Raw genomic sequence first — 13,058 nt, forward strand, 5'->3', positions numbered from 1 at the left:
TAAAGCTAACAGTTCAAAATCTAACCCACACTACCACTACTGCTATTTACTGAGGACCTGGTAAATATGACGAAACTTTTAGGCAGCATGATACAGTGAAAGGGAAAAATCAAACCTCAATTTTGGTCTCAACTTCCCAACAGGACCTCAGCCGGCCTCAATGGTCTTACCTGAAAATTGGCGATTACCACGCCTGCATTTCAGAACTGTTGTGAAGTGTTTTGAAAACAGCCAGCTTGGTCTCTGGTACCAGGAGGTGCTCAGTAAAATAAAACAAACAAACTGCCCACCCAGGATGAAACTGTTGCCCTAACACATAATGACCCTTATATAATCATCCCTCATTTCACTTGAGACTAATCAGGAAGGCACCGGAAGTAAATTACGCTTACAACAGGTGGCGCTTTCTTAGTCTAGGGACAACGGCCGGCCTCTGGAAACGAGGCCAATAACCTAATGTGCAACTTGTCCACACTGTAGTCCCCCCCACCACTGCTCTGCTCCAAGGAGAATCAGCTCTCTAATTACATCTAGGAACACAGCAAGCACTGGCTTTTCCAAAAGTTATTAATAGAAATGTCTAGGATCTGACAAAGATTCTGATAAGTGTCGCCAGGGACTGCTAGCTTCTCGGAGAGATCGCCTTCCTTTTTCGTGCTAATTTAAAAGTGTCTCTTCCACCAGCCTGCTTCCTTTCTCTCTTAACAAAGGGCCGGATCCACTGGGCTGGCTGGAGAGGCAGCTCACAGACAGGAGAAAGAAAAGGAGAGGAGAAAAACTGCAGCTCCTCAGGGCTCTGGAGCTTCCTCCAGGAAGGAAGGGTGTGTCGGCTTGTCTGTCTCTCTCTCTGGAGGTCACCCAGACTGAAGGGACCAGGCACACACTGTTCCCAGAGACAGCACACTTTCCAGCCCAGGCCAGGGCCCAGCAGGCCAGGTGCCCGGGACTTACTTTGCGAATGCAGTACTTGCTGAGGTTTTCGTTGTAGCGGAGAATGACAACTTTGCTGGGCATGGCTGCACAGATGCAGAGCCCGTTCTCAATCTGGAAAGCAATCAGGGAAACAGAGAAAAAAGAGGGTCACTGGTGTGACTGCTGACTCCACAGCAGAACTAGGAACCTAATGCCAGTTTAGAGCAGAGCCCCTCCCCCTTAGTACTACTGACACGAGACCAGGTAATTCTCTGTGGCCAGAGGCTGCTCTGTGCGTTGTAGGATGTTTAGCAGCAACCCTAGGCTCTCCCCTCTGGATGTCAGTGGTACAACCACCAGTTGTGACAACCACAGATGTCTCCAGACTCTGCCCAATATCCCCTAGGGGTCAGAACTGCCGCTAGTAAGAACCAGAGATTTAACAAAGACCTGGCAAAGGCCTCTGGAAATCACCTGACACCACACACATTTGGTGTTCCTGTGCCTTCTGCTAGAGACAGAGCCTTCCGACAATCTTACCCTGAGGGAGGAGGAAGGCAGTAGAAATTACCTCAAGAATTTAAGGATTATGGTTCAAAGAGAAAAGTTCTTAGCTAAGATCTGTATACGTAGAGTTCTCTTTTTCTAGAATGGCTAAATCACTCTTACTTTACCTCCCAGTACCATGTCTCTGTCATTTTACTAAGGGCAAAAAGAAGCTTCTCCAATCAGTGCCAACATGAAGGTCAGCAGTTGGGGGTGGGGAGTTTTGTGTGTGTGTTTTGTGTGCCTAAAGGAAGCAACAGAAATTTCACCCAGTGAGAGGACATACAGTTTTCAAGGTCAAGGTGGAATGAAATGGGATGGGAGAGGCAAGGAATACACAGGAAAATGGGAAGTGTTAGTAATATTCCAGCTCTTGGTGTGGGTAGTAAGTTTGTGGATGTTTATATTATTAGATGTTATAATTTTATAATGTACCTATTTTTTTAGTAGTTCCAACACTGTAAAATGCCCATTTCTAGGTAACTCATCATTCACAGAAAAATTTTAAACTATGTGTAATGATAAAAATTTACAGTAAGATTGTAGTAAGAGGGAAAATGTATGGCCTTAAAGTGCTTACCTTAGGAAAAAAGACCTGAAAATTAATTAGCTAAACAAGAGATTAGAAAGAGAATGGAAAAAAGCCAGAGAAAACTCAAGGAAGGAAAAACGAAGATTAAGGAAAAAGCAAAAATTAATGATAAGTAAGATAATAGCAAAGTAAGAATCAGTACAGCCCAAAGCTGCTCCTTTATAAAGATTAGTAAAATCACTATAAAGCTGATGAAATTAAGACAAATAAGAGATCCAGAAAAAGTAATATTAGGGATAAAAAACGCACAAAGAACAAGAAGCAGAAAAAAGGAGAGACAAAAAAAAAGAAAGAAAGAAATGTTCTCTTTAAAAAGAATTGTTAAAACTGAAAAAGTACATCTTTCCTTCCCGGGCCCCGATCTGGAAATCCTGGGTCCGTCCAGCATTGTCCTTTCCTCAGTCCCTCGAGATTCAGCTCCTCCAAGAACCCTTTGCAAATCCACGCCTTTCTAGGCCAGCCATCCTTCTTCCTTTATATTCTGTCCTCTTTTTATTGTTGCCACAGTTAATCCCAACCGTTGTGTAAGTGACTAATAAAGAATGCCATCAGCCCCACAGCCAGAAGGTTTCAGAAACCAAAAGTCCTCAAGAACAGTGGCCAAGGCCATAGCCAAGGTCAAGCTCCCCTCAGGAGGTTCCTGTGGCCCACCACACCCCTCCCCTGTTGGTCCTCCTTCACTCAGCACAAACGCCTCTGAAGTACATGGCCAAGTACATGGGAGGCGCTAGGTAAAAGCTGGCTAAGAGTGACTAAATCCCAAATACCCAGTAAGCAGTCTTCTGAAAAGGAAAAGGCAGTGGCTTTCAGCACGAGAACTCCAGCAGACTCTGGGAATCTGCAAATGCTTGATTCAGGTTTCATTAAAATGATCTATGTTCACGTGTATGCACCCACAAATGCTTTTAATTTTTTTTAATAAAAAAATTTCCTGGGGCGCCTGGGTGGCTCAGTGGGTTAAGCCTCTGCTTTCGGCTCAGGTCATGATCTCAGGGTCCTGGGATCGAGTCCCACATCGGGCTCTCTGCTCAACAGGGAGCCTGCTTCCCCCCTCTCTCTCTCTCTGCCTAGTTCTCTGCCTACTTGTGATCTCTCTCTCTGTCAAATAAATAAATAAAATCTTTAAAAAAGTTTCCTTACAGCAAAGGAAACAGTCAAAAGAACAAAGAGGCAACCCACGGCATGGGAGAAGATATTTGCAAATGACAGTACAGACAAAAGGTTGATATCCAGGATCTATAATGAACTCCTCAAACTCAACACACACAAAACAGGTAATCATATTAAAAAAAATGGGCAGAAGATATGAACAGAGACTGCTCCAATGAAGACATACAAATGGCTATCAGACACATGAAAAAATGTTCATCATCACTAGCCCTCAGGGAGATTCAAATTAAAACCACATTGAGATATCAACTTACACCAGTTAGAATGGCCAAAATTAGCAAGACAGGAAACAACATATGTTGGAGAGGATGTGGAGAAAGGGGAACCCTCTTCCACTGTTGGTGGGAATGCAGGTTGGTGCAGCCTCTTTGGAGAACAGTGTGGAGATTCCTCAAGAAATTAACAATAGAACTTCCCTATGACCCTGCAATTGCACTCCTGAGTATTTACCCCAAAGATACAGATGTAGTGAAAAGAAGGGCCATCTGTACCCCAATGTTTATAGCAGCAATGGCCACGGTCGCCAAACCATGGAAAGAACCAAGATGCCCTTCAACGGACGAATGGATAAGGAAAATGTGGTGTATATACACTATGGAGTATTATGCCTCCATCAGAAAGGATGAATACCCAACTTTTGTAGCAACATGGACGGGACTGGAATGAAATATGTCAAGTGACTTATTATGCTGAGTGAAATAAGTCAAGCAGAGAGAGTCAATTATCATATGGTTTCACTTATTTGTGGAGCATAGCAAATAGCATGGAGGACAAGGGGTGTTAGAGAGGAGAAGGGAGTTGGGGGAAATTGGAAGGGGAGGTGAATCATGAAGAGACTACGGACTCTGAAAAACAATCTGAGGGATTTGAAGTGGCGGGGGGGTGGGAGGTTGGGGTACCAGGTGGTGGGTATTATAGAGGGCACGGATTGCATGGAGCACTGGGTGGGGTGAAAAAATAATGAATACTGTTTTTCTGAAAATAAATAAATTTAATTTTAAAAAAAGTTTCCTTAAAGAAGCAGGCAAGCAAATGAATATATGTACCAAAATCAATATGCTATTAGCTACCAAAGAATTAACTTGACTTACCAGGAACTGACTTTATATTATATAAATGTCATAAATCAGAATTTGCAAATTTTTAGTAATAAAACATTTTTTCATCAAGTTCGGATGTGGGGTTCTAGGTTAGATTAAAAAAAAAAAAAGACTAGGGGTGCCTGGGTAGCTCAGTTGATTGAGCATCTGACTCTTGATCTCAGCTCAGGTCTTGGTCTCAGCAGCCATGAGTTGTGCTGGGCTCCACTCTGGGTGTGGAGTCTACTTTTTAAAAAAATGAAAATAAAAAAGACTCCATCATAAACACACACACACACACACACTCATGTGTACACTCACTCATACACAGTTTTTTTGAACTGGGGTTCATCCTTTCAGTTTTGTTAATTTTATCCTCATTTTTCTCTGACTTTAGACTCAAAGCCTATGCAAATTTCATGGCTATACAAATTGTTTTATGTGCCTAAAGAAAGCAACAGAAATTTCACCCAATGAGAGGACATAGAGTTTTCCAAGGTCAAATCAATGAGCCCTGTCGGAAGGAGGGCAGAGCCGATTTCGAGAACACTCCACCTGTGGAGGCCCGGAGGAGAGCTCACCTTGCCAGCAGCAAACAAGTGGCAGCCCTTAACGGCCTCGAACACGTTGGGGGAGATGTCGGGCTGGGCAGGAAGGTGAGCCTGTGCGAGGGACTGCTTCACTTTCTTCACGTCAACAAGGCACAGAGCCCGTTCTTCTCCTGCGGGGGGGAGGAAGAGCCTCGAGGTCAGTGTGAGGCAGGGAAGGCAGTTCTACTTCTCCTCCCAAGTAGCCATGCGGGGCCACGCAGATGGACAGATTTCCACAGATCCTGTGTACATGGTTCAGGTCCAAGTTTGAGAACTACAATGAAAAACATCTGGCCTCTTGGTCAGGATTCTGGGATGAAAAAAAAAATTTGCCAATGTAAAATCAGAGGGCATGAGCCGGACTTTTAAACCTACTCCCCACCAGCGAAGAGGAGGCTGGGTTAGGCACACGGAGGGGACATTTTGTAAAACAACAGGCTTGGACGTTTTTCCAGGATGTCAATGTCATGGAGGACAAAAATCCATTCCAGATGAAAGGAGACTAATGGGACACTATTAAATACAAGGCATGACCTGGGGCAGGATCACACCTTCGGGGGGAAAAATACCGGAAAGGACATTATTGGAGCCACAGGTAAAATCTGACTCCGGGCAGCCTACCAGACAGCCGCATCACAGCAAGGGTTAAAGTTCTTGAACACAAAAACGGTGCCATGTGCCACTATCCCATGCGATATGCTGGTGGTGGATCCGAGCCCCGACATGTTTGTCTAAACCCATGGAAGGAATACAGCCAAGAGTGAACCCTAGTGGAAATCAAGGACCCAGGGTGACGATGTGTCACTGCGGGTTCATCGGTTATGTCCAGTGCGCCCCTCTGGTGGGGATGGGGACAGTGGGGGCAGGGGGCATCCGGGAACTCTCTGTACTTTCTGCTCAATTTCGCTGTGAGCCTTAAACCACTCTACAGAGTAAAGTCAGGAAGGAAGGGAGGAAGGCGGGGATGGAGAGGAAAGAGAACGGGGAGGGAGGCAAGCGATCAGAAGGAAAGGAACGAGAGACAAAGAGAGGGAGAATGAAAGACCAAGAAAGGGGCGCCTGGGTGGCTCAGTGGGTTAAAGCCTCTGCCTTGGGCTCAGGTCATGATCCTGGGGTCCTGGGATCGAGCCCCGCATCGGGCTCCCAGCTCTGCGGGGAGCCTGCTTCCTCCTCTCTCTCTCTCTGCCTACTTGTGATCTGTCTGTCAAGTAAATACATAAAATCTTTAAAAAAAACAAAAACAAAAAAGACCAAGCAAGGCCAGTTCCTGACCACATTCTTTCAGCCCCCAGATCCATCCAGTCACATCTGAAACAAGACCTGGCCATGGATGTTTTTGAACACTGAACCAACAAATTATTGTTTTCCCTTTAAAAAAAAAAAAAAAAGGGACCACCAATAAAGAGAGAAAAGGATTTTGCCATGGTTGTGAAAGAGAATGCTCTCATTCTTAGCTGATATGCTAAAGACTTTGGGGTCACAGTTGCAAGGGACTTTCAGTTCAACAGTTAGTGTGTGTGCATGTGTGTTGGTAGAGGAAGAGGGTAAAAATATGGCAAAATGTTAAGAGTGGGGAACAGCCCAAGGGTCTCCAAGGGGTTCCAGAGAAATAAGAGGACACACGCTAACAGCCCGCAAGCTCTCAGAAGTCCCAGTTCTCGGTGGTGTTGACGTCACCATGATGATGGCATCAAAGGGTCTGTCATTAATGAGACTTTGCAGGCTAACTGCTCTTCACTTGGCATAACAGCTGCACCAGCCACCTTGGGAATGAATCTGAGTCGAGAGCGCCATCAGCTCCGGCACCGACAAGGACCCGAGGAAAGAGCCACTTTGGTTGCCATCTGCCACCAGGAAGGCCTAACTTTGTGTTTCAGAGGCAGGACACTTGGCTCTCAAATAGTTTCCCTTGACAATGAAAAGAAAGTGCCACGCCCTTGGCCAACCACCTGCTATCATGAGGAGCTTCTCCAGGTCCTTGATGATATAAATTTGGAAGACTGCTCCGATTCCTGGGACGTGGGTGAGGGAGTTTTTCAAGACATTCAGAGCGTACAGCCCTTCCTCAGTGCCCACCAACACCACCTGCAGGAACAGAAGTCCACAGGTGGGGCCTGAGCATAACCACGTCCCCACGGCCACCCTGCGGAGCAGAAAGAGCAAGAGCCCTTTCTCTCGTGACCATGGGGGTGACAACCTGGGTCCAGAGGACAGTGCTACCTGGTCGCTGAAGGGCAGCGTGCAGTTCATGTCCAGACGGTCATCACCTTCCAGTTTCAACAGAGAGTTTCCGAGCAATTTCTTTTCATATTGGAACCAAAAAAAAGAGAGAGAAAGAGAGAGAGAGAGAGAAAAGAAAAAAAAAAGGACACAGTAAATTTGAACTGTTCATGACCAAATCATCCAGAGAGACAAAAGTAAGAACGGAGAAAAGTTTGGTGCCAGGAAGAAAGTAAGGTTCATCTGGAAAACGCCAGAAACACACATTTGCTCTTGGCTTGCCCCATATTCTGATCTGAGTTACTGGTATCTCCGGGGCAGCTGGTAATTAGCATGAGAGTTACGCCTCAGCTTGGATGCGGAAATAAATGAGTGAAGTAGACATTGAGAGATCTTCTGCGGTAGGAGAGACACTGATGCTACATGCAGAGGGTTAATAAGCCACGTGGAAGGCTCCTTCCCCTCCAGGCAGCAGCCCAAGGACAAAACACAGCATCAGCAACGAAGCAGCAAGCCTCTGAATCTTTACCTGAGCCCACGCAGGCAGAAGCTCAGAGGGAATACGGTTGCAACCCTAGTGTACACATATTAACATGCATTTCAATAAAAGGCTCACACAGATAACCGCAGAACAAGTCATCAAAACAGGTCCACCCAGAGAGCCGAGCTCCTCCCCAGAGGCTTATGGTTAAGAAGTCTGCGCTGCAAATACTGAACGTGTTTACTAGGAGCCCAGTGTTTGGCCTTTGGTGGAGAAAACACCAATGAGCACGGAGCCCTGTTGTATCCTGGAACTTTCCAGGAGGAGTGATGCCAGTCAAGGCACACCCACGGCTCTGCAGTCTTAGAGAGAAGTAGGATCCCGAACCTGCCTACAGAAGAGCAGATCACGTGGAAGCTATGGAGAAGGTTATGAAAAGCCCTCCCCGAGTTGGCATGGTTTCGGCAGACCTCTGCGCTGCTTCCTGGCCAAGTGCTTGCAACTCAAGTCTTCAAATAAACTCATCAGAGTAAACAAGAGAGAGGATCGCCTTATGAGTACATCTGCTGCCATGACCAAAATCCGTCATGCCCCAAGACGTGACTCCCCCATTCTAAAGGGCTGCAGAGGGAGGGCGTGTGATGCCAGACAAGCCAGCGCAGAGCCCGTCTTGGTTCCGAAAGCGTCCCAGTCACGATAGTCTCGGACCATCACCCTTTGGGGAGGCAGCAACAGGGCTCCCAGCACCCAGGTCAGTTCCCACTTCAGCCCGCGTTACAAAGACAAGCTCCTGCACCCGTCTTCATACTCACAGCATCGGCTTCTGCTTTTTCCCTAGAAACTCTCCCACCTGCGACAACAGACTCTAAGGCGGTGACCCAGCGCTGTTTGTCGGGGAAGCTGGGAGCCAGCAAGTAGAGCGTCCTCCCGGGCCAGCAGGTGGTGTGTGGGTGAGACTCCATCTTCAGTACGTAGGGAACATCTAGGGGATCGGACAGAGCAGGGGTTGGCTGTGGCTCTCCCTCAATCCCAGCGGGAGGGATGGCCCTGGGGTGTCAGAGATCCCCCGCCAAGCACGCAAGTCCCAGTCCCCACTAAGACGGCGAGCCGAGGAGGGTGGCCCCTTCTCCCCCTGCTGCTTGAACAGACCCAGCGCGCCCCCTGGCGGGTTCTACTGCTTCCCCTCACCTGCTTTGGCTGTATTTGCAAGCTCAGAAGCACCAACGGCGCCATGAATAGATACATCCCCGTCGGGAAGGCACAGCTCAAATTCTTCCACCGGCCTCTGTCCAGCTTGGTGCAAAGAGGAAGGGCAGAAAGAAAACCAAAAGAACAGGAACAAGAACAAGGGGAGAAAAGAAGAAGAAAGAAACAGAGAGAGAAACACAGAGAGAAAGAGAGAGAGAGAGAGAGACAGGGCGAGAGAGACAGGATGCGTGGAAAGAGAGGCGCACGAGAACAAAGGAGGAAGGAGGAAGGTGTGCAGAGAAGGCGGAGAGGGAAGATAAAAACAAAATAAAGTGTGTCAGATGAGTAGCACAGTCAAATTTCGGATGACGATGCGGATTTATGGGTTAGTTGACTGAGGCAGAAGTTCTCTGAAGGTGTATTAGCAGGTAGAATCTTCAGGGCAGCGCCCTGCGGTTCTTCAGAGGGGAGACCTATAGACGTGAGTATCGTACCAATAACCTTTAGCCAAGCCATTCGCTTTTTAATTTTCAAAAATGGAAAACCGTAGAAGGCTTGCAACGCAGTCCGAAAAACAAAGCCTTCACGCCGAGACTGGGAGACCTGGGTCAACCACGTGCAACGAAACATCCCCCTGAATTATTAATTTACCTTCTCTGGCTTCATTGTCATAAATGAGGACTTTGGATCCCTCCAGGACAATGTACTTCCTGTCCCAGCCCTGCTGTCCTCGCTTGTTATTCCTGGGAACACAGGGATGCACAAGAACAAAGGTGTGGAGTCCACAGCACAGTCGCGGGGAGGAGGAGGTGGCGGTGGGAAGACCGAGGCGGAGTCCTCATTAAGAGGCTTCCCGCGGAAAGCTCGGGAATGGGAGCGGCCAGGGCCGTTGTGTCAGGGGTGGCAAAGCTTCCTTCTACCCTTGTAGGTTCTGTGGCTGGCCCAGGAATTCCACAGGTGGCAGATAGATGAATGGGGAGAGAAGCATACATTTTTTAATTTTATATGTTCCTGGGAGTCTCCCCCAGACAAGGAAGACCCCAAAAGTGGAGAGGCCTACCTGTTTGTACTCTGGCTTGAACAAAGACTAGTAAGTATGAAAAAGCAGCTAAAATGTTACGGGAGGCAAAAAGGAGATAAGGAACTACTTTAACAAGGGTTCTTTGCAGAGTTCTCTCTGCAAGGCTTGAATCCCTGTCTCTGGTGATAATATTCCTTTCCTCCTGGAAAAGGGAGGGCTGCTTTTACACAGGATCGTATCTCCTACTTTCAGAAAGAGAGAGGGGAGGTCAGACTGTCCTTCTGAGACCGACGGTTTGTCAAGTGCCTTTGTCTCCAAATAACCCTTATTCCCAAGTGGACTATGTTGGGATGGCGTCCTCCCCAGCACCTGCCCCAGCCCGAGGCTCCCTGCCACAGTACCTGGGCACCTTCATCCACCCTTCCAGGTGCAAGCCGCTGCTGGGCTCCTTGGACTGGAGACCTGGGGAGTTCATTTTGTCACGGCAGAAGGCCTCGGTAAAGTGTGTGGCATACTCGGCTGGCAGGCCACAGGTGGCGGGCAAGCACGTGGAGCACTTGGGATGGCACATCACCTGACATTCTGGAGAAAAGCAGGGAACAGCCTGAAAACACACCCTGGCAGATCCTGGCCCATGCGTCCCTCTCAAGTCCCAGCCAGGCCCCAACAGCCAGGTAGTCCCTAAGCGTTCCCAGGAGCCAGGCCCAGAGAGGAAATGAGGGAGCCAAGTATTCTTGACACAATGTTTCCCGCTTCTCCCCAGGCCATCACAAAAGTATGTAAGGGACCTGTTGACACAGTCCAGCTAGAGCCAGCACACAACCTAAAGGTGGGGAGAGCGCAACCTGGACAAAAACAGGGGGCTGGAAACCAGCAAAGCCCAAGGCATTTTGCATAGGGCGGTGGAGACATGAGCTGGAAAACACGGATAAGCTCATTCCCTTAAGGGGGGAAAAACAGTGTCCTCCCACTGAAACTGAAAGCTTGAAAATGAATGTACTACAGGATGAAAAATTTAAAAAGGAAAAACACAGGGGCACCTGGGTGGCACAGTGGGTTGAATGTCCAACTCTTGGTTTTGACTCAGGTTGGGATCTTGGGATCATGAGATTGAGCCCTGCGTCAGACTCCACGCTCAGCGCAGAGTCTGCTTGAGATCCTCTTTCACTCTCCCTCTACCCCTCCCCACTCTGTTCCCTCTCTCTCTCTCTAACATAAATAAATAGATCTTTAAAGAAGAAAGGAAAAAGAAAAACAACAACCCACCCCCATGAGTGGAGACATGCAGGTGCCCACTGCGCATGCACAGCCACTGCTCTTACCAAGACATTTGGATGCCTGGCGCCCAAAGTGCACAGTATCCAGACACACAGCACACTTTGTGGCTCGCATATTCAGTCCTACGTTAAATCGGTGAGGAATATTGTGGTGCATGCGCTCCTTAAGACGCCGACTGAATTCTGAAAAGTTTTTAAAAAAATTATTAGGTTTTACAAATGATCCCATCAAGAAAGTTAAAAAAAAAAAAAAAAGGAATGGGAAAGAATATTTGTAAATCATCTCTCTGACAAGGGACTTGTTGCTACAATATATAAAAAAGCTCTTGCAACTCAATAACAAGAAGAGAAATAACCCAACTTTAAAATGGGCAAAGGATTTGACTAGATATCTCTCCAAAGAAGATAATGACCAAGAAGCACATGAAAAGATGGTCAGCATCATGAGTCATTAGAAAAACACAAATCAAAAGCACAATGAGATTCCACTTCACACCCCCTTTGATGTCTAGAATCAAAAATGCAGGGGGACACCTGGGTGCCTCAGTTGTTCAGCATCTGCCTTCAGCTTGGGTCATGATCCCAGGGTCCAGGGATCGAGTCCCACATTGGGCTCCTTGCTCAGTGGGGAGCCTGCTTCTCCCTCTCCCACTCCCCCTGCTTGTGTTCCCTCTCTTACTGTGTCTCCTCTCTCCAGCAAATAAATAAATAAAATCTTTTTTTAAAAATGCAGGAAACAAATGTTGGTGAGGATGTGGAGAAATAAGAACCTTCATACACTGCTGGTGGGAATGTCAAATGGTGTGGCCACTCTGGAAGACAGTTTGGCAGGCCCTTCAAAAGTTAAATTTAGGATTACCCTGCAATGGTAGAGATGTAGCCACAACATACAACATTCACAGCAACATTATTTATAAAGGCCAAAAATTGGAAACAACCCAAATGATTATCAGTGGATTAGGAAACAAGATGCACTCTCCATACAACCGGAGCAAGTGAAGAACTAATAAATGCTTTAACATGGCTGAATCTTAGAAGGATTACGCTCAATGAAAGAAACCAGACAAACCAGACAAAAAAAGCATCCGGTAGGATCTCACTTATGTGAAATGTCCAGAGTAGCAAACCTGTTTGGCTTGGTGGCTGCCAGAGGTCAGGCAGAGGAGAGAACAGGGAGTGTCTGCTATCAGGTAGCGTGCTTTTGCGGGAGAGAAAAGTTGAGGCCAAAAATGTCCCAAAATTATGATGTGGTGGTTGTACAACCCTGTGCACTTGATAAAAAACATCATACGCTTCAAATGTGTGAATTGTACGGTATGTGGATTTATCTCAATAAAGCTGTTAAAAAGCCATTACAGCAGATTAGTTACAGAGTGTGAAACTACTTTAACACTAACAGATGCATCTAGATTTATAGAACTCAACTTCAAATCTCCATTATCCAGTTATCAGGAGTTAAGTATTTTTAAAGAACAATCTACTGGCAGAAGATAGGCTAAAAGAAAGCAAAGATGTTTGTGGGCCTAAGTAAACATATGTTTTTAAGTCAAATGTTTACAGGTACTTTAATCACAGAAGTTTTGTTTTTCAGATGAACCTCATATGTGGAAGTTTTTAGAATTCAGTTTAAAAATCAGTTCTTGGGACACCTGGTTGGCTCAGTGGGTTAAAGCCTCTGCCTTCGGCTTAGGTCATGATCCCAGGGTCCTGGGATCGAGCCCCGCATTGGGCTATCTGCTCAGCAGGGAGCCTGCTTCCTTCTCTCTCTCTGCCTGCCTCTCTGCCTCCTTGTGATCTGTCTGTCGAATAAATAAATAAAATCTTAAAAAAAAAATTCGTTCTTAATTACAGAATTTCTAGTTATTACATACATAAACTGACTGAAGAATTCTCTCCTCATGTCCTGTTCTTTCATGAAGAGCCTCCTCTGGTGAAAAACTCAATGTGTAAGCCTTAAAAATTGAATTCTTACATTTATATAC

At 46.6% G+C, this 13,058-nt stretch overlaps 1 protein-coding gene across 10 annotated transcripts in view; it reads right to left on the reverse strand.

Annotated features, from left to right (window-relative positions):
* The window catches only part of CIT (citron rho-interacting serine/threonine kinase), a 167,727-nt gene that overhangs the window by 12,798 nt on the left and 141,871 nt on the right, over nt 1-13,058 (reverse strand). For 6 of the 10 annotated variants that reach the window (XM_045073762.1, XM_045073767.1, XM_045073766.1 and 3 more), the window contains 10 exons: nt 11,122-11,259; nt 10,201-10,381; nt 9,430-9,521; nt 8,779-8,883; nt 8,403-8,572; nt 7,639-7,683; nt 7,110-7,190; nt 6,839-6,974; nt 4,881-5,020; nt 952-1,044 (listed from right to left, as the gene is read on the reverse strand). In XM_045073762.1, the coding sequence (XP_044929697.1) occupies nt 952-1,044; nt 4,881-5,020; nt 6,839-6,974; nt 7,110-7,190; nt 7,639-7,683; nt 8,403-8,572; nt 8,779-8,883; nt 9,430-9,521; nt 10,201-10,381; nt 11,122-11,259 (1,181 nt within the window). The remainder of the gene's footprint in view (nt 1-951; nt 1,045-4,880; nt 5,021-6,838; nt 6,975-7,109; nt 7,191-7,638; nt 7,684-8,402; nt 8,573-8,778; nt 8,884-9,429; nt 9,522-10,200; nt 10,382-11,121; nt 11,260-13,058) is intronic. The other 4 variants (XM_013056602.2, XM_013056608.2, XM_013056605.2 and 1 more) reach the window with 1 other exon arrangement.

The sequence above is a fragment of the Mustela putorius genome, unplaced genomic scaffold, assembly GCF_011764305.1.
Source record: "Mustela putorius furo isolate JIRA1106 unplaced genomic scaffold, ASM1176430v1.1 tig00537248_pilon_pilon_pilon, whole genome shotgun sequence".
Lineage (NCBI taxonomy): Eukaryota > Metazoa > Chordata > Mammalia > Carnivora > Mustelidae > Mustela > Mustela putorius.